General features: G+C 41.5%; 1 protein-coding gene across 3 annotated transcripts in view; it reads left to right on the top strand.

Annotated features, from left to right (window-relative positions):
- adkb (adenosine kinase b) overlaps positions 1-21,679 on the top strand; it is a 102,835-nt gene that overhangs the window by 73,926 nt on the left and 7,230 nt on the right. For 2 of the 3 annotated variants that reach the window (XM_023409177.2, XM_023409179.2), the window contains exons 8-9: positions 15,441-15,476; positions 19,124-19,238. In XM_023409177.2, coding sequence (XP_023264945.1) covers positions 15,441-15,476; positions 19,124-19,238 — 151 coding nt within the window. The remainder of the gene's footprint in view (positions 1-15,440; positions 15,477-19,123; positions 19,239-21,679) is intronic. The other variant, XM_087174790.1, reaches the window with a different exon arrangement.

A 21,679-nucleotide genomic window follows, 5' to 3' on the forward strand; every position in this document is an offset into this window, starting at 1 on the left:
GGGAGGGGAGGGCTGGGGGGGCTGGGAGGGGTGTGCGATCATTGGACTGAACTCGCCTCCCCACTGCTAAAGCTACTAAACAGAGCCCTGTCTTTGGGTAGAGATGGGGTCCACAGACCAGGACAGATCTGGAAGAAACTGCTCAGCATTTGAGGATTTATTGCTGTTGCTGACTTCAGCTTTTTCCCTCTTTTCTTTCCTCTCCCAATATAAAACCTCCCTTTTACATATGCACCTCTCTCTCACTCCCTAATTGCTGTGAGGAACGATTCTGTCTCCTAAACCACGGTGTACATTTTGCAAGCGTTATGTATTTTCGGGTGGGTGGTACTGTAACTGTTTGTGTAAGAAGTTTGCTCACACCTCCAGTCATTACAGTTTAATGACTCTGGATAATTGCAATGTATGTTTGTTGAAGGAGATTATCTTTTGGAGACTCTGTCAGGGCTTGCTCTCCGGAACTGAACCCGGCTAAGTCCGCCAAAATAAGAGATTCACTGGGAAACAGAGCAGATATTCACCACTCAGCCGCCTCAAGCAGTGAGGTCGTCCAGGGTCTGTATAGGACTAATGCCTGTCCAGAGTGTTTTGACTCCTTTTGGCCTTCCTCTGTGTTGGCTGCTGGGAAGAGGGAGTGGGGAATGACTGCTCATACAGTCAAGCCCCAGACCTCCCATTGTGCACAAGCCAGACAAGGTTGGCGGTCATGCAGTGGTGCATGGTGAGTGACAGGCAACAGGGCTGCCTCGCCCACGCTCGCCCCCTCCAGCCCCCCTGGCCTTCTTCTCGCCCCCCAACTTCCACCCCCCAAAGTGATGGATCAGCCTCAGCCCGTGATGCTTTCATAACAAGTCAGTGACAGTCAGGATCATGCAGACTGACTCCAATAGCCTTGCAGTATGTGCTATAAGGGAAGGCTAATGTGTCTGCCTGTCTCTTCCTTCCTCTCCCACACTCACTGAGTCACGATACAGAGCTTCGCACACTTGGGGGAAATATGTTTAAAGCAGCTGTAAGATCTGATGTTTTGAAAGCGACCGATAATAATTTTAGGCAAGATTGAAGTTTTTGAGAAACGAGTGCTGGATTATTTGTCATGACTGGGATCTTATTTCAGTCAGATCACAATTCACTTTTGATCATTTTGAAATTCCATAACAGCAACACCACAGACTCCAAAAAATGTCAATAGCCTGTGTTTCTTCTCTTGTTTTTGCCTGCTTCTGATGTTGAAATGTGTCTGTGTTTGTCACTGAGTCTACCCTGGGTAATTCTGCTGTAACTCGATCCTGCTGGTACTTGTTTGAAACCTGGCATCAGCAGGCCCTGCCTGGCCTATCAGCAGCTCTGCACTTATATAACAGTCTCCCATCCATCCTGTAATTACTGCCTTTTTGGGGCATAGTGTAGTGTCTGTCCGGGGGTGGAGAGGGGGGTGTGTGGAGAGGCTAGCGACGTTGTTTCTGCGTTGCCAGGGCCTCCGAGATGGTGCCGGCGGAGGCACATAGACATCAGACGCTACTTCACTTAATTGGCAAACATGTCGTGTGATAACCTGGGAACAGCACAGGCCTAATTGAGTCCTCCTGTGCTGTCCTCCTCTGACTACCTGACATGGAACCCTGGGCATTACATTTCTCTCCATTTAATGGCTGCAGTTAATTAGGCCCGAATGAGGGAATCATTACTGCTGGAAAAACCACATGCCAGTGGATTCGCCGATAAAATTAGCCACAATTTGCTTTTGCTATTTGAGCATAAGAGATAAACCACACAATGGGGGGGGAGGATTGGACCATTACTGGTGGATTTGTATTGTGGAATTTTAGACATATCATAGACAAATGGAACAATTAATCAAGACTGAATTAATCACCCTGACTGATGTTTTTCTAAGCCAGGATTCATGGCTTTCTCAATTTAGATCATTTCATGTGCTTGGGCTCTTTTTTTTTTTTTTTTTATCTGTGCAAATGGTTTAAAAATGTGCTTCCTTAATAAAACGGTACCGCAGATGAGGAGCTTAGTTTTTTTTGCCCCACAGCCAATACCCAACAACCTCCTCGCTCCTCTGCCATTAACATTATATACCACCCCCATACAGGAGCTCCACATGTCTTCCATTGCTGTCCAATGCGTTCTGCAGCTCCACACTCAGAGGGAGCTTATTTATATGGGTCCCAGCCCCGTCTTCCAAACGAGAGACAGCCATTGTAATTGAATACTCAATAGGTGAGCCATTTAACAAAAGTGGAAATGGCATTCGGCTATGTATTAATGTGCTTTGCTGAGGCAAAAGGAGCCATCATCATTTCAATGTTCAAGCTGTTTTAAAAGAGCATTTAGCCTGCCATCTCTCCAGGCCATGAGAGCAAAATGACACGGATTTCTTCCTCCTCTGTACTTTGTGTGAATGTTCCTCGGCTAATATTTTGTATGGTTATCTCACTTATTTTCCCATCCATCCCTCAGCACCTCTCCGTGATCTAGGTGGAGGGATACAAGCAGCTCTACAGAAGGTTATTGTCATGAAAAGCCCCTCAGGCGTTTTGGCTCTCAGCCCTGTTTTTCTACATCTGCATGCAGTGTGTGTGTGTGTGTGTGTGTGCGTGCGTGCGTGCGTGCGTGCGTGCGTGCGTGCGTGCGTGTGTGTGTGTGTGTGGGGTGGCGGGGGCTCTAATGATTTTTCCAGGACAGGCTGTACAAGTATATATATATATATATGTGTGTGTCTGTGTGTTTGTGTGGATGGAAAAACAGGCAGGCGGAGGAGATACATGGGCAATATGGCGTCATTTCTTAACATCTCTCCAGATTCGTCATTTGGCTTTGTTTGTTTGATAGACTGCTTGGAAGCCTTATCTCTGTGGTGAGGCCCCTGGCTGTTTATCGCCTCGGTGACGTGTGCGGGACCGTGGAAGTGCGTGCTCTCTGCTGCCAGTATGTGTGGGTGATGGCAAGTTCACTAAAGACCCCTTAGGGTATGAGGGGTGTTCTCACAAAAAAAAAAAAAGAAAAGAAAAGAATAGGAGATAGAATTTCCCCTTGACAGCTCACCCACAGCGGACTCGAGATGTGCTTCTCAACTGTAGCTTGGGGAAAATATCCCGTCTTACTGCCTAAAACAAAGAGATGTGAGAGCTAGATTAGCGTATTACTGAAACAGCTTTCCTTTTAGGCTCTTCTCTCTCTCCTCCTGTCAGAGCTGTCTGCAGAGAACTGGGAAGAACATGAGACATTAACCTCCATGTGTTTATTCACAAGGCCCCACAGGCCAACTGGGAGGATGAACACAGAACCATCTCTAAAGCCGGCGAAGCGGAACAATCACAATGTGTCATTGGAGGAAAAGACATGAAGTATTAGCTGCTGCTCTCCTTTGTGTCTTTCACAACTGAATTTTAATTGAATGTGCTATTTCTGTGATGAGTCACATGCCTTCCGTTCAGCGCCAGAGTACTTTGACCTTCAGTGTGGTGTACAGTCAGTGATTTGTATGATGAGTCATAGCGCACATTAGCTGTGATGATTTGCTAAATGCACAAACTGCCTTGTTTTGTTATTGTTTCATTTTTAAAATTTGTATTCTTTGTTTGATACAAGATCAGCGGTTCCCAACCCAGGGATCAGGCAATATGATTAAAACGACTGGGAAAAAAAATTATATTATAATATTATAATATATATTATTTTTTTTTTCTCTAATCACTCATGAGTTGAGCTGCTTGCAACTCATGGACATATGCAGCCAGTGACAAGGGGTCACAAATAACGGGGCCGCAACGTTGAACTGAGTGAAATGGGTTGTGTCCGACCATTTCTGTACCTTTTCAAAACTGACGATCCGACACGGACACCCACTTCACACCATGATAGGCCAGCTGTGTGCAGATGTGAAATGAGCCAGGGATTGAACTTCACTCTCTAGCTCTCTCTTTTTATTTATTCAATTTTTTTTGCAATTGTTACACAACTATTTATGGCACTTTTCATGTGAACAACCAAGTGCAACACAATGAATGTCTTTTCTGGAGAGACTGTCTGAAAATGGTCGCTATTATCCTCATATACAGACAATATCGCATCATCCCCACTCTCTATGATGACCGGCTTTTCATACCACATCGGAGTGTGGCCATTCAGATCGGGTACAGACACTTTTGATGAATGCGGCCGTCTTAGAAACTAGCTCTGACAGACCATAAACTTGCACTCAAAATTCAGGACCTCCTTGCAGTGAAGAGATAGTTCTGACTGCTATGTTGCCCTTCAGTTATAATTCACAAAATATAAACAAAACTGCTACTACAACTAAAATAACAAAAATACAACTGGGTCTTTGAGCTTAATGAAATAAGAAGCACTGCAGCAATAGATAGCGAGTAGGGCTTAAAACAAAGTTTTAAAATATACGAAAAGCAATGCATTAGCTGTTATAACTTATTCAGCTTAGGTAACCAAATATTTTTACAGCATAACATGTAAACGGGCCTGATGAAAAGGACAGGAAAGTACAACAGCTCCTTTGCTGAAAATCCATTACCTTTGAAAGTTTTCCTTTTATTATTTTTTTTCCCCCACATTCTTGCGACCTACTTAGAAATGACCCATGGTCCACTTTTTGGGCCACAACCCACCAGTTGGGAAACACTGAATTACATCATCATCATGCAATCTGATGTGAGTGAGTGAAACGAAGAAGCCTCCAAGAAGAGCTCTTGGCCTGGGCAGCAATTTTGGCATAGTGGTGACAATCAGACGTGCAAGTCACACAACATCCGCTAGAACCAAAAATGTTTCCCCGTACAAAATCACTACAAGAGACCGTAAAAATGATTAGTGCATTTTTCTGAGCATCAGAAACACTCCAGAATTACAATTTGCATTCAAAATTACAGTTTTAGCCAGAAGAAGAGTCGTATCATTTAATTATTTTCGTGCAGTTCATTTGTGCCGGAGTCACCAGGAAGTCTGTCGGCCCAGCCTAACAACAATTCTAATGCTCATGCATCAGAAAAACTTTTTTTTTTTTTGAGAATATTTACCTCCTGTTTTATGTCTGGGCTAAAACAGTTGAAATGTTTGACATGCTAAAATGTAGTTGAACACTACCTTAGGTTTCCTGTAACATTAGCTAACATTAGGGGTCTATTGCTTATAAATTAAAAATGCCGTTTGTAAGTGTTATTTCTTCAATGAAGATTTACACTGTCTCACTTTAAAGGGCTCCAAGCAAAAAGGTTGGTAACCACTACTCAATCACATTAAGTGTCGCTAGCAGATATTGCAACTGCTACAATTAAACCATTAGCCTTTTCCTGTCTGTATACAGGCAGAGAGAGGATTCAGTACAGAAGAGGAATGATCTCTCCAACATTCCTCTGTTTTTCCTGGCCTGTCTGTTCGCGAGTCATGGTACTTTGGGAGCCAGCATGGCTCCACCAGAGGAGTCCGACTAACCACTGTAATTGTGCCGTGCCGAAGCCGCCTTCCCCAACCCTGGGACTGAACCATGAAATATTTGAAAATGCCGGGGTTAAGAGAGGGGGGTTTTTGGCAGTGCAACGTGAAATGTGAGACCATAGAGCATCTTTAACAAGGAGGTGGATAGAAAGCCAGCCAGCCAGTCGGGCAGCCAGGGCACACGGTGGAGTCCTCTGAAGGAGAATAATTATGGATGTAAGAGGAGATATTGCGCTGGGAGCAGATCAATAGTGCCCACGTTCTGCTGGCGCTGAGGCCAGTGTATTTCTGTCACAGCAGGAGAGAGCGCAGGATATCAGCTTGTTGCTGGAGGGACTTACTTAAGTTTGAACCGGCGGGCTTCCCAGATACCCTTACAACCCTCATGCCTGTCCTCCCCACAAATCACTGCTGCTTGGAGTTTGGCCGGTTGTCGTCACCCCCCACCCCAAATCTCAAATCCTCTTATCCACACAGAGTTGGCGGGAAGACTGAGCTTTGTCTACTCATGATTGTATTCCCACAGTCCAGGCTATACAGTCATGTTTTCCAGTATCGTTTTGGAGAACTCCCCTATTCTCCTCATGGTTAGAAAATTCTGGAGAAGAAAGAGACAAAGACACAATCAGCAAGCATAATCTACCCACCCGTAATACCAAATCAATTTGCCTCATGCCTTGGATAATGGAACCTATGGGCTTATTTTAGAAATGTTGGTTTGCTCAATCTGCCCATTGGTCCCACTTTAACTGAATGAAATATTTGTTTTTCTAATTTGCTGTGGGTTTTATTTTAATTGCACCATGCCAGGCATTTCCTTCTAGAGGAGCCATGTGGTTATTTTTCTCTCCCTGCAAACTCTATCACATGATAGTTGTGTGCATACATGTGAGATGATTTAGCCTCCTGCCCTCCATCCTGCTTTTCATCTGGCAAATGGTCATCTTATGCCACATCAACAGATAAGGTGTTGGACATCATCACAATTTTTGTATGGCCAATTTATTCAGACAAAGCTCTCATGTCCCCTGTGCACACAAATGGTTTGAATTATTCTGAGAGCTTTTTTTTTTTTTTTTTTTTCTTCCCTGGCTTATTCATTTTCTGAAGCATGCGAGTCCCTCCAGAGCAGATCTTTGTTTCTCATTAGGAGGTAAATAGAGCAGGCCAAATGCTCATATGTTTATTATACACAGGAGGGCATGGTCACTGTTCTCAGCAGTTCAGAGCAGAAAAAAAGCTGGTTGCTTTCTTGACCTTTGTTTGCAGTGCCTGCAACCAAATGTCTGTTGAATCTACTGGGTAATAAGCTGCAAGGAACTGATGGACTGCAAGGAAGTTGGGTTCAACCTCATCAAAAGTTTTTATTGCACGCTTTTCCACAAAGGCTGTTTTTATCCAGAGTGAAAAAAATAAATGTAGAATCATAATCGTGGTCACCACACACAGGTCATTCTTTGAAGCAAAGTTTACACAGAATAAAACAGCTCCAAGAAATATCAAATATGCTGAATAGGAAGAAAACAAGAGAATACCCATATTGGATTACACAAACATGACAGTCAAACTGCCAAATGACAGCAACCAACAACTAAATCTTCTATATCTTTACAATGTTTAATGATAGGGATTGAATAAACATCAATCGAAATGAAAGTTAGAAAGAACATATTTAGCTACAGATCAAAAACTCTAAGTTAACTCAATCTGGTTCATCAGGACTGTGTGGGTGTGTTTTGATCAAATTTGATTCGTTTGTGGCAAAAGAAAGCAGCAGTGTTGTTGGATTCTTACATTCTGATTGATGTGTGGAAATAACCCGACATCACCTTTTTCTTCCCACTTAAAACCCAGAGAGAAGAGCACAGGCATAAACACAAACACACAGGTCTCTCATGTGAAATAACAGTGTTGTTATTATTAATTTGGCAGAAAATAACGTGCTTATGTAGGATCTCATCAGTGATTAAGAAAATACATTTTCAAGGCCGTCAGCAGCAGGTTTATGACTGGAGGGCATTCAGAGAACTGAAACGCCGTGATTGCCAAACAACTGCCTAATTTACTGTTTCACCCAAACACATTATTTCTATCACTTAAATTTTAAGATAATTTGATGTATTGACCTTGAAAATGTGCCCCAAAGAGCTGGAATCAAAATTGCGATTCAGTTGCTTTCATGTGCTTGACTAAGAAACAATAATCTTCTAACTGTTGAAGTCCCTGATCCTGAAAAATTCAATTAGGTGGACCTTGACTAAACAAGCTTCCAGACAATCAATAAAAACTTACTGGAGCAAAAATAAAACTTGAGAACAAGATTAGTTCTCAGACGTGTCAGAAGCTCATATTTCCGCAGGTAAATTATTCAGGGAAGTCTCGCCTAATTGCAATTTCCTTGATCACTTTTTGACTCCAAACTAGCAAGAGAGGTTTAGTCAAGTTGAGTCAAGATTATTGTATCCATGCTATAAGCTGGGCATAACCGTTTTATGATAGAAAATTCATCGAAAATCTTGAAACTTTTAAATCTGGAAGTCTGAGTGCGAGTGAGAGTTATGAGAACTGGTTAAAAGCTGCAGCATGAGCTCTGCTTGTTGAGCAAACCCGTTCATCCACCACTTTTCCTTCATCCAGTGTTGTTCCTTGAGAGATAGCCGGTCTCTGGTAGTCTGACGTCTCTCACTGACCCCTTGTTAGAGCCCAGAGGTGAGATGTGTGATAGAGGCCCTTAGTGCTGATAAGGCCATCAGTCTGATAACTAACTCCCCCCAGCACAAGGCTGCTACTGCTGCTGCCACGGCTTCCATTAGCCCCACCAGACCGGCTGAATGCCTGCCCGCTCCCTCCTGCTCTATCTGAGGTTACATCCTCTGTTCTAAGCCCCTTATGCAAACCCTGCTTTCCCGTGCTGAGATTGCTATCAGCAGAGATATTTATGTGCTGCACATGTTTCCGATTGTTTAACCTTTGGACCTGTGCTGTAGGTGCTGCTGCTGTCCCTGTGGGCTTGCAAAGAGACCTCTCTCCTGCCCTTGTAGGCAGACTCAGTCAGATGAGAGCAGAGGCTGTTGCTAGAGGTGTGTAATGGATTGGCAGGCAAGGGCACTGTTGAAATTGGTCACATGAAAGCTGAAGTCGACCCCGCACCTGCTTTCAAGTTTGGACAAATCTCATCAAAATGGATTTACTTTGGTTATTTCCTTGATTCTGCCTCTATTTTACATTTTCCACTTATGCAGACGCCATTTATTTGTTTGCAGGTACTATATATAGTAATGAATTGGCATAATTTAACACTGCTAATTCTGAGTAATAAATCAAGTACTTGTAATCAACTTTATTTAGAATGAACAACAAGTATATTCTCTATGTATGGTTGTCCCTGAATTAATCTGCAGAATGAGAATTGGCCTCGACTTTACTAAACTTGAGACATTTCCAATCTGTTCTGAAAGCCAGCTTTCAAAAATGCTCGATCACATTCCCTTAAAGCACTACAGCTGCAGTGTCGAGAACTTAACCACAGAATACAAAGAAAAAAAATGAACAGCAGACTGCAGTTTACACTAAAGATATGACAGCGACAGTCATTTTCCATCTATTTCAGTGGCATTTTGCAGGTGAACCAGAACCTCTAAAGAGTTGCTGTCAGTTGAAAACTACAAATGAACTAAAGTATTCTGTTCATGCTGAAGATGAAGAGATACTGTTCAAATCCTGTCCAAATCCAACCACAGCAGATCCGCACCGACACGCCTCTTCCCCACAGAAAAGCCTGCCATACAAGTCACAATAACACACTAAACAAATCATCATAGGAAAACATACAAACTATGGTTTCTTAATGCAGAGCCATTCAGCCATCAAACATATTTAATTTGAATGTAGGCGTACTGTAAGTGATGCATTGTGGAGCTGTAGAGTGAAGGAAGCAATACGCAAAAATATATATGTAATTTAATTTAATCACATTATCAAGTCAACAGATACTCGGTTGTAATGGATTTGGATTGGAGACCGGAAAAGTCATCAGTAAAGCCTTTTTTCTAAGCAGATGCAGTTTACAGCAGTGCATTATATAATGAACATAGCTTGAGGTGATCAGAGATTTGACAGAAGTTGAAAATTAATACCATCTTATGCATTGCAGAAGATATTGCAAATGTAAATGCTCTGTCTCACAACAATACGCCATCTGGTGAACAGTGGACAAAGTTGTATAAAGTAGAGGTGGAAATAATGGAGTTATTTGGGAAAAAAAAAAAATCACAATTGCTAGCAGGTGTTTTTTGTAAGTGCTTTTTCACAACGTTGATAGGAAGACAAATTTGAGGTAATGCATTTGGGAGTTAGAGGAAGCCCTAGTTAGGAATCCAGCTAAACTGTCTGTGCATGGCAGATGTAAATCTGTCAGGAACACAAAAACTGATGTGCATATTAAAACCGTACGATCTACACCATAATGTAAGAAAATAAGTAGGTAGAGATGAAACATGCCACCTAATGGCTCGGTAAAAACTAAAGTGAAATTCCATCAGTTGTTGTTGAGTAAATTCCCAGAGGCAGTAAAAGCGACTGCTGCCTCTCTGGAGTTTGTTATTCCTGCGTGTGTGTTTACCCTCATGTTTGTGGCATGTCATGCTTGAGCAGGATTGCTACGTTCTCCTGGGAGCTTTAGGAGGGCTCGGTACAGGTGATTTATTCCTCCTAATCTGTCCTGCACAGTAGCAGGCGGCTGCCTTCCTTCCACTCAGCATGAGTGAGGTGCTATCATCTTGCACGATCGTATTGATAATCACCTGCGGTCGTTATCGGCCCACGCATCACGGAGGTGGCAGCTTCCTGTTCAGCAGCGCCTGGACTCGTGCTGGGGGCTGACGTCCTGACATCCAGGAGGAGTCATGTTTGTGACCCTGAGGCCAAGTCAAGGGCGCTTACAACCCCCAGTGATGCCATCACCTCGATCAGTTATTCATTCTCCCCCCCCCCCCCCACCCCCCTGTAATGTATGCTGTAGTAATCTGGCTGGAAATGCTTGAGTTGAATGCCAGATGTTGTTTTTACTGGGCATTTATGAAAAGCTGTCTGCCTCGCCTCAGTGATGTCATACACTTACTTGCAGGGAAGGAGGAAAATGTCATATGCCATTGTTATATATATCAGTAAGTACTGATAATTTGCTGAATTATTTGAGATGTCATGACCCAGTCATGCTCAGTTTAGTTTAAAAGGTTTCTACAGTAAGTGATTTGTCATTTCCGACTGATTTGTCCAGACCTAATAATTTGCTCTCCTCTGGTTTGCACAGTGTGACGACTAAACCAGTTAAAAAAACATATTTTCTACAATGGTGAAAGTCGGTTCTCCTGAAATGGTTCTAGACTGAAAACACTCATGTCTTTGAAATGAGCTCTTATTGAAATGTTCAGAAAGGAAGAAGAAAACAGGGGTGTTGTTGTAAATAACTTATCAGGGCTATACCCTCCTCAGTGCCGACTATCGCCTCCTCCCAACACACACACACACACACACACACACACACACACACACACACACACAGACACACACACACAAAAACACACACAATGTACCATACAATACAATTCAATTTCTGCCTCAGCATCAGCTTGGGCTAACACGGTCAAGCAAATGCCTATTTTCTGAATGGCCTGGGGGAGTTACGCTTTTCAGCTTATCAACTTTTATTAACCTTAGCACTGAGGTTTGCTCTTTGATTTAGATTCTTTGGGAAACACTGAAATTGGATTTTTTTTCCTCCCAACTCTCACTCCTGCTGTGACATATGCTCAACAACTTGTTACACAGAGGAGAAAAAAGTAAATGCTTGCTTTGGTTTGTTTGTGGCAATATTTTTTATCACAAGAGCCCATAACTTCTATGGCTTCTTAATTTCGTGTCTTTCGGGTGTCCTTATCTCCCATGTTAACATGCATTAAGTGTTATGACAGTAGCAAATGTCTGATATCAGATGCAGAGTATAGCGAAGTCGAGGGGCCTATTGGTTCTGAAGGTATTTTTGGACACTGTAAATTTGCATGTCAAATTTTCCTGTTATGGTAACATCTATGTTCCTCAACATACCATCATGGAATAATTTAACAATAGATTAACAATATGTTATTTTATGTATAAAGTGGCTTAAAAGCGTCTGTAATCAATTTTTTATTTTTATTTAAAAATGGATCACACAACTGCTTGAATGTGAAAGGTGTCTCTCGTAGTGATGAACCCAAAGAAAATGATCACCCATCTCTGTAGTTCTCTTCAGATCTATGGAGCTTTTATTATTTTGTTTCTATGACCTGCAACTTTACTATTTTGGTTCACTCTCACAGCTCTCATAGTGTTGCTTCTCACCACATCAGGCAGCCACCTTCAGTGACAAAGCTCTAAAAACCCGCTGTATACTATAACCTCAGCACCAAATAACAGAGAGACACAGTTAGCGTCTAGCCTGTGAGTGTAGTGGAGCAGCCAATAACCCAGGTACAGTATTTTTCTCAGTTGGTGGAGACCAAAAACAGAGCTAAAATGAAATGATTCGACATTAGCATTTGCTTGGTGGCTAGAAACACGAATCAAAATTAAAAACTTATGTTGCTCTTTGTCTGCAGGATATGTAAATAACTATAGGCTAAATTTATTTTGATAATTTGCCAGTGCTGTGTTTGTGGCTTGTTTCCAGTGCTCCCAAGTGAAAAAAAAAAAGTTGCTAGAATCATAAGAATTGACCCATAATCTGAAAGTAAAGTCATTCAGCGTATTTAGCAGTACAATCTATCAAGCTTTAAGATCAGTGATTGAATGTTTCTAACCATGGTGCATTTTGGGAGTTGTAGTTGAGTTCTTTCCTCTTCTGCCTTTTGACTTTCTATCATTTAACTAGAATTTTAACACGGTTTCTCTTAGTTTGCACTGTTGATTCAACTGGATGAGAAGTGCCCCAACCACAAGTCAACTTACATTATCTATGAGAAAATGAATAAGGTCTTTACTTCCTGACCCCGGAATGCCTACTCTGCTCCTCTTCACAAAGTATTAGATAAATACTGAATGCAGATTCAGCAATGTAGGCTCATTAAAGAGAAGAAAACAAAATCCATACGACATGGATAAGTTCACACATGATAACAGCGCACTGTGCTGTACAGACTGTCTCTAAACGAGGCCTGCTAGGCTCCTGTCACTTATAGTGTCAAGGAAAACAAAGTGTGAAGCTTTGAAAACTGCCCTTTGCGTGAAGTGTGTATTTCCGCTTTCATTTTGCTTGGCAAGAAATTGTAGACACCCCCCCCCCCCGACTGGGCTCTGGATTATTAGCTTAAGCTCTCTAAAAATATCCCTTTGACTGTTTAAGCCTCTGACAGCAGTAACATCTCACACATTCTGATAGCTTTATACTAACTATGGCTGCAGAGGGCTCATGCACTCAGCCCGCCTTGTTATCTTTTACCTTGTTTGCCCGAGGAGGAGAAGGAGGAGAATTTACTGGCCCCCAAAATCTGCAACAGTCCTCTCTCCTTCGGAATCATCAAAGGCAAGCATGCAATCACAGCAATCTCCGAACAAACAAGATGTTTTTTTGTTTTTTTTTGAGCATGAGAGGATTTTGCCCAGATGTCACTCGAAGCACTTGTCATTGTTGCGACAGCTGTAGAGGCACATGGACCATCATTTGAAAACTGTCGACCACAACATACCAAAACAGCACACGTCAAATATGAAACATACACGGCCTGAAACATAAGATTTTGGAATAGTAATGCTACGAGCCCTTTAAGGAACAGTGACTTTTATTGCCTATCATTTCAGTTTTATTGGCCTGCTTGTGTAGTCTCAGTAATTGCATATTTACCACCTTACAGTATTTATCATACAAATACATTAGGTTTAGCTGAGCTTATACTACCAAATATTTTTGATGTTGGCATCCATAACAGCTCATAGAAATTAATAAATTCCTAAAAGGGATTACTCTGTACACATGTGGCTCATAGACATTGCTTCAATTATCTTTTCTTCTAACACCCACTCTCTCTCTCGAAAAGCTTTTCTCACAAATATTATAGCTGCTAACTAGAGAGAGACGGAGGGTGAGATAGAGGCATGTGCAGCTCGACAGCACCATCGTTATTCCAGCCTTCATTCATGTGTCTCTTTTAAAATGTTATGAGATGAAATATCACTGTTTTGACAAGACATTTTCTAAGCTGCTCGTGTCCCTGCGAGATGCTTCATGCTCGTCTGTGACGGAGCATTCCTGAGGAGAGAAGTCAATATGTGGTTGTAAATAAATGAAAACAAATGTGAGACCTAAGCCCTCGATAGATTGAAGAGGCGAAGGGAGGAGGGAAAGAAAAGACTACGCACCTTTACTCATTATAAAACTGCTCCTTGACTTCAGTGGCTAATTGACTAGCCTCTCAGCCTCTGTGTGTGTTGAAGGAGAAGGGGGGTGATGAATTGACATATTGCTGGCGCTGTGATGTTGATCCAATACAGAAAGCCATGAGGCTTTTTCCTCCAGGGACCAGTAACCTTATTGTTCCATGTCATCTCCTCTCTATCTGTTTCAGGACCAGGTTGTCAACCTCTCCCCAAGGTCACGCAAACACCAGCACCCCCTCTGCAGATAATTGGATTATTTAAAATCATAGCATCAACTTATTGCCCCGTCTGGGGTCAAAAGTGAATTTAGTGCATGAGGTTGTCTGTCATGATTTGTGGCATCCTTTTGACCTGACAAGCAACAGCTTCTGTCGTCAGTTAAAGGATCATACCAGTGGTTTTGGCCTATTTACTGCTAATCAGATACTGTACATCACAGATAACCACATTGTAAACTATGCTGGTGAGTTTTAGATTTTTGGATGTATTTTCCCGACTATTCCGAGCTTCCATTGGTTTCCATTCATTTCTGTATTATATGAGAAATCAATTAACAGACCCTGAAACTTGTCTCAAAAGCTCTGATATGGTATAATTTTATAATTTTGGATACAGACACCATTGCAGACACCCACTGTTTTCCATCTGTTTCTACTCATTTCTGTGTGATGTGAAAATCAATTAGCAGAGTCTTGGAACTTGTCCCAAATTCCCAAGTCGGGACATATTTTGGTTCTGCAGATCATGTATAAGTTACATTTTTGCTGAAAAATTTCAAATGCATGCCATATAATTGATAAATTTTGGATGTGTTTTCCCATTCAGCCATTGGTTCCCATTAATTTCTAAATTAGATGAACATCTTTTATCTGACTATTGAAACTTGTACCAAAGCTCCTCAACTACAAATAATATATACTTTTTGTCTGGTCATTTTCAAATGCATTATGTACAGTTTTAGATTTTCACTCTTCCGGGCACCCATTGGTTCCCATTTATTTCATTACAGTATGAAAATTACATGACAGACTCCTAAAACTTGATTGAGTTGTCTAATTCATAACAGTGAACATCCAATCTGCATGATTTTTTGTTAAATCGTTGTTGTATAGTAATGCAGTTAAATTGCAGATAAACATTGCATAAACATTGGTACGGGCCTTTATATTGCACCTGTTAGGAAGCTGAAGCAACATATAGTAGATGCTGAATGCCTGTAGTGTTGGGGATTCCCAAATACCAGCACACATTCATGGTTTCAGTGGTGGTTTCATGGCTGGAGGCTGACATGGTGTTATCTCATGCTGCTATGGTAAGATGAGATGAAGTGGGGCAATAGATTAAATGGGTGGGCTGCATGCCTATTAAATCAGGAGTTGGCGGAGCAACACTAACTCAGGTTACTTATTCTCAAGTGACACGGCCACACATGTGAGGAGCAGAGTGAAGCGAGATGGCTTTACTTCCATGTCTGGAGTGTGACATTCTGCTCTGTTTCTGACTCTGTAATTAACCGCTCATTTGTGTGTATGTGTGTGTGTGTTTTTTTTTTTTATCTTTTCTAGGAGGCGGCCACATTTGCCAAAGAGCTGGGCTTTGAGGTGAGTTGACCAGCAATTGCACACTAAACAGATCCTAAAGGTTTATTTTTGCTGATAATGAAGTTCTTTTTGGACAGTGATTGATGTGCTATTATACTCTCCAGGCCTTGCAGCAGTTGCTATGGAAACCTGGCAGTCGTCATGGTTTCTTTGTTCAGCCAGCTCTCTGTTATGACGCACTCTGCTAGGTCTGCACCCAACATCGCCTACAGATGTTATTTATTGAATTTTGAAAAGCCTCTTGGGAAGCTGAGAAGTTGGGCATGGTTTCAAGCCTTTCTCTGCAGGCTCGGGGCTCATCAGGTTGCCTGGTTAAAAAGCCTCCTCATTATCTTCATTGCACTCAGGGATGATACTGTATGTCTTCTCTTCACTGCTATAGCATTACACCACACTAAAACACACTGTAGTCTTTAAATAACCAAATTACAGCCACCTGTGGTTTTACATTATAGAAATGAAAATTACAGTGCTTGTTACCCCATAGAATGTACACTATGTGTAAGCGGGGCTGCCTCTTAAGTGTAAAATGAATGCTCCCTTACTCTATTTTTTTTACTTGTTTTTTTGAATATTCCTCACAGTGCTATTTAAATGTGAAATCAAAAACACAAATTGTGCGTGAGTTTTTCAAAATGGGCTCAGGTATTTTAAGTGCCTTCTCTCTTTCAAAGGTAGAGCTGCCTTGAATATGGCTCTGCTCTGTGTGAATAATTGTCATCCAGAATCACTAACGGTGTGATCAACGTGACTGGAATAGAAATGCAATCCTGATGGCAGTGACAGGTTTAAGAGAGGAGTAGGGATGAAGGCAGGAAAAAAACGGGGGGGCTCACATGAAAAAAAAAAAAAAACACAAAGGGCAAAGTGTAGACTCTCCTAGTAGTTACAATTCTTTGACATTTTCCATGTCAACCTGATTTGCCAGAACACTCTGCAAAATTGTATTGGATGAATGTGTTTTCTCAGATAACATCAGTGGTGTGTACTGTACTTTCTGCATTTCTAGATGGATGCAGTTCAAAGAGGTTTTCTTCACAGTTGTTTTTTTTTTCCCTCTTGTCACTTTATGATGACAATTTTCCTGGCATCGCACAAGCGGGCACACATATCTTACACTGACAAGTCTTCAAAATACGAATATATACACTATAGAGTAGCCTCTAGTTTAAAACAGAAAATAGAATTAAAGGACGTTTGTTATTCAAACATACACAATGCACTTGTAATGTACTGTAATATGAGAACACAATAGTTCTGGCGATATTTTTCCTGATATAAATAAATGTGTGTATAATCACATACAATAATCAAAAATCATGAGATTCAAGATTCATTACTGATCTTGGGAATAATAGTTTGACAAAAGGTTCTCAATACAAGATCCACTTTTCAGTGCTTTCAGTCAAATACCATGGCTTTCATCAGCGGAAGGACTTTGCTCAGTTGTCACGGAGAGGGTTAAAAGACTGTGTCTTGCGTCACATCCAACAACCTGTTATCACACAAATGGAATTATGTCAATGCAATTGAACCATCTCCATGGCAACTGAGCAAACTACATACGAGACATGGCTGAAAGCGCCCGAAAATTTCCAGCAAGCAGATCTTTCGGGAAGGATGTTCTGTCAGATCAAGTTCATGTAAAATTCCATTTGTTTAAGCATTAAACACAATTCCACATTTGTACAAACTGCAGTGACTCTTTTTGACAACATCGTCCACAATCAGTCACTCAAAGTTTTGCAGAATTATAGTTTAATCAATCAGTAGTATGATTCTATTATAAGCCAATAAAAAAAAGCTGAGAATTATCATCCAGCTGTAGCTCAGAAAAGACCAAAAAGAACAAAACACCAAAAAGAAATAACTGCTGTCAGAAACTAATGCACAGTAGTGTGTGGCCCTTTTGAGGGGCACTGTGATTGGATATTGTTGTAGCTGCAGCCCACTTGGCAATTTGTGATTCCAAAAACACCACATGATGCACTTTGGATGTATTATAAAACACTGTTATCATCACATTATGGATGACTAACAAAAGTGACAGCAGCACTTCTTCAGTCTAAATACAAGATAAAATGCTTGTCCTCTCCAAAACAGCAATCAGCAGATCTGAACACACTCGCCTGATTGTGATCTGTTTCCTTTAAATGCTCAAAGAACTATCTGCATCACAGCTCTAATTGAATCTTTCCCTGGCAGTGTTTCTCAAGCAGCCTGCAGTGCAGACAATCGGTTTCTCACTGGCTTCAACACAGAAGCACAATTTAACACCCTTGTAAAGCTTTCATATTTCACGGTTTGTTGATTTATGTCTGATCAATTGCCTCACAATCGTAAATATTGCCATTTGTCAGCAGTAAACCAAATTGACCATATCATTTGTCAATTCATTTGTTTTTTTTGCTCACGCTGTACATTATGTTTCTGCATTATTTTGCCATAGGAAGTCGCCAGGTGAGTATTTCTGCCAGGCATAAAAGAGGAAGTTGTCTATGTGTGTGCTTGTGTGTGTGTAGCTGTGCCCTGCTCAAGAGCCATGATGCTTACCCTGCCACCTCTGGACCCTTAGAACCTTAGTAGAGTAGAGCGCCTTTTTTATGTCAGGGAACATAAAACCAAAGGGTGACAATGTGCCGAAGCCTTGTGCGGTTCTGCATTCAGTGTCTGGAGGAGTGCTTGTGGTTACATCCAGTCACAGTGACAAATTGCCTTTTTTTTTTTTTTTTTTTTTTTTCCGCTGTCACTTGCTAACAGCCTCTGTATTAACCTCACCATTAGCACTTACTTAGAGTGTTACACCCATTTTTCCTCGGCCCAGGGTCTCCCCGGACCTCTCAGGGCTGATTAAAGGACGTTTGGGAAGCATTTAGAGGTGTAAAAGCTCATTGGTTTGAGTGAGCCAGTGTGGCTGGTGGTATTGGGCTGGAAGCCTATCTGTCTGATTACTCCCATAACCACAGTATTTGCTCACCCTGAAGGTGCTGGAGTGTTAGCTTTGATACAGATGCTAGAGGCGTCCACGACCCTTAATGCTAGCTCCTCAGTGTGCTGTATTACAGAAAAGCAGAGTCCACCCCACTGCGAGATGGCGATAAAGACATTGCACCTGCTCATAGTACATCATGATGAGTTAATAATAAAGTAGCACTGACAGGTGTGGGTTTTTTTATCCCTCTCATGATCAAAGGCAAGCACTCTGGAGAGTTCTGTCGTCTCCAGGCGAGAATATCCATTCTGTGCAGATGCTGAGGAGAAATGGCCTGTTTCAGGAAGAGAATGATACAGTACACGCACCACATATCCCCTCAGCTCGCAGAAGTAGCTTTATCTGACAACAGCATATCTTCACACGCTTATTTTCATCTCACTTAGGTAATATGACATTCTAATACTTTGCAGCTCGCCTGTAACTGCATGGAAGCGTCATTGAGCGCTTCTATTGATCTTTTCTTAAAACGGTTTCATCGCCCATCTGGTTCCATTATCACTTGATCCGTCGGCCAGGATGGGAAAAATCTGACCTCTCTCATTCACAAGGGTGATCGTTGATTAAACTCCTCACACCTGGCTTGCTGCAACACATTCATTCAACGTAACATACTCACCCAGTGGTCTGGTGTTTTTTTTTTTTTTTTTTACAGACAGATGACATCGCAGAGATTGCAAAGAAGACCCAAAACCTCCCGAAGGAGAACACAAAGAGGCAGCGAGTGGTGGTCTTCACTCAGGGCAAGGACGACACTGTTGCAACTGTTGGTAGGCCATTTTTGTTTTTCCGTTTTTGTTGGCTTATCTGCACATACTTTCACTTAAGTACCACTCGAGGCCATCCCAACTTTGGCCCCTTTTGGACATCTTTACCCTTCATTTAAACCTCATATCTCAAGACTGCAGAACACAGCTTTAAATAGATGCTCGATCGCTGACTGAAGAGAGCCGAATGCTATCAGTAATTTCTTTGAAGTTAACCTCCAATATTGACACCAGATGTTAAAAAAAAAAAAGAATGCTTGCAATACATTCTGTCATTTCAGAGCATAAAAGAAGTGTGGGGGATGCAGAGAGCAGGCATTGATTTGTGAAGTACTTCTAACTTTGTCTTGGACAGACTCCAGGCCAGTCCTCAGCAATTTTTAATGCTTCAACTCTTACATCCTGGCCTTTTTGTCATGTAAAATGCTACCAGAGTGACCTTGGGGAGAGGTTGACAACATTGGTCTTCAAATCAGTCCAATTTCTTTTGATACAGGGCATATTTGTTAGTGGGACATTAAAAGGCAGTGTCATCGTAACTGAGCAGTGGTTGCAGGTTTAAGCGGTGTGGGGAGAGATGATGGTTTCCGATTACTGCTGGGAGCCTTTGCCTTTGTTTGGAGCCACAGGGTGTCTCTCCTCATTGCCCTTGCAGTTCAGACTAGTCGTGCACGGGGAGAGATGGCCTCAGGTAAAGACTCCAACATATCACTCATCACTGGGGACTGCAGAAGCACAGCTACAGAATGACTGTTAGCACTACAGGGCACTGTCTTCACATGTGTCCAGTGTCCTCAATTTTATACTGGTAGCAGGAGTATTTACGAGCTGAGGCTTTGTACAGTGTGACATTGATAGCATTATTACACGATCAATAATTAATGGTGTCTTTTCTGCATTTCCTTTTGTGATGATTTTTTTTTTATCTGCGATCTGTGCTGTCATTTTGGCCAGAACTCTCAAGAGACTATCTTGGTATAATGAAGGTTAAAGTGGGAGTATTCAATATTTTTCTATAAACAATGGGTGAAACAACAAGGCATAATTTGAAAAGGGAGTGATGAACTCAGAATTATTACACGACTCAGCAGTTATCCTCTGCTCTACAGAGGTTTTTAACGTCTCTTTGCACGTTGTTTTGGTTTTACGGCCCGCAACTTTACATCAGCACCATGTACAACCACAGTAGGCAATAATTCAGCAATAAAGCTCTGATAGACTCACTGTAAGCTACCTGTCCAGCAGTAAATAGCAGAGAAAGCAGACATAGTGGAGAATTTAAGAGATAGATATTTCCCTCAGGAGTTGGTAGACACTAACAATAGGTTTAAAGGAGAGTGAATGTTGGAATTAAATGCATTAGGTGGCAAAATCATGACTCTAAATTATTATCAGTTAATCATATCTACTTACGATATATTATGATAATGTGTTGATATGTTGTTTAACTATATAATGCCCCTATGGTATCTTCTTTGTAATGAGTTGTAAAGCTGCTTGATATGGTTGAAATCAATATAAAATTAAAATAACACTATAACACTACAGTTATTTTAACGATGTCACACCATGCCAAATAAATATGCAAAATTACATTCAGCGAACTGTATTCTACTCTTAAGGGCAACACATACAGGCCTTGTGTTTTTATAGCCATAGCCCTCACTGGACACACACAAGTAGTTGTGATATAGAAGTTGGAATATGTTAATCTGAACAACAAATTTCAATGAAATTGCATTTTCTGGCGCGTCTCTGCAAGAAATAAAGTCGCTAAGTCGTAACCTCCGGGAAGGAAAATGAAGCCGTCACAGAAGTGCCAAAAACTGCAGTTCCTCGAATGACCACTTGAGGCTGTCTCCAAAAGCGAGTCAATCCCCATAGACTCCCATGTAAAAATGCCCAACTTTACAGCAGAAATAAATATGTTTGCAGCCTGGTAAAAAAAAAAAACATTTTTTTTATATACAGTGAGTCTCCTGTTAAAATTGTATTAAAGTTATGCATTACATGAGAGCAAGCTGCTACAGACCAGCATGCACCTTACCCCACCTCTTTGACCATTTTTGGATTAGCAGCGAGTCAGGCACTGCCAAGATGGCAACGGCGGAGCAGCCTACTCTGAGCTTCTAAACCGCTCTTAAGAAATCTATGGGTGACGTCATGGAGACTACATCCATTTTTATTTACAGTCTATGGATGTCGCCTGTGCATAGGCTTGCAATAGGCGACAACAGGCACGGGTGTTCAGATGCACATTATTTTGCTACTTGTGTGTGCTGCTCTTCATGCATTACATCAGACAAAATGCTTGAGGCTTGTACAACTGAGGCTGACTTGCTTGGAATCATTAATTCAAGCCACAGAATTTTGTAAAAGAGCAGGGTGATGTGATTATATCATCGCAATACGATTCATGTGAAAGTCGGTAAATGATAAGTAGC

This window comes from Seriola lalandi, unplaced genomic scaffold, assembly GCF_002814215.2.
Source record: "Seriola lalandi dorsalis isolate HSWRI2012SDOR001 ecotype SW California unplaced genomic scaffold, Sedor1 jcf7180002054383, whole genome shotgun sequence".
Lineage (NCBI taxonomy): Eukaryota > Metazoa > Chordata > Actinopteri > Carangiformes > Carangidae > Seriola > Seriola lalandi.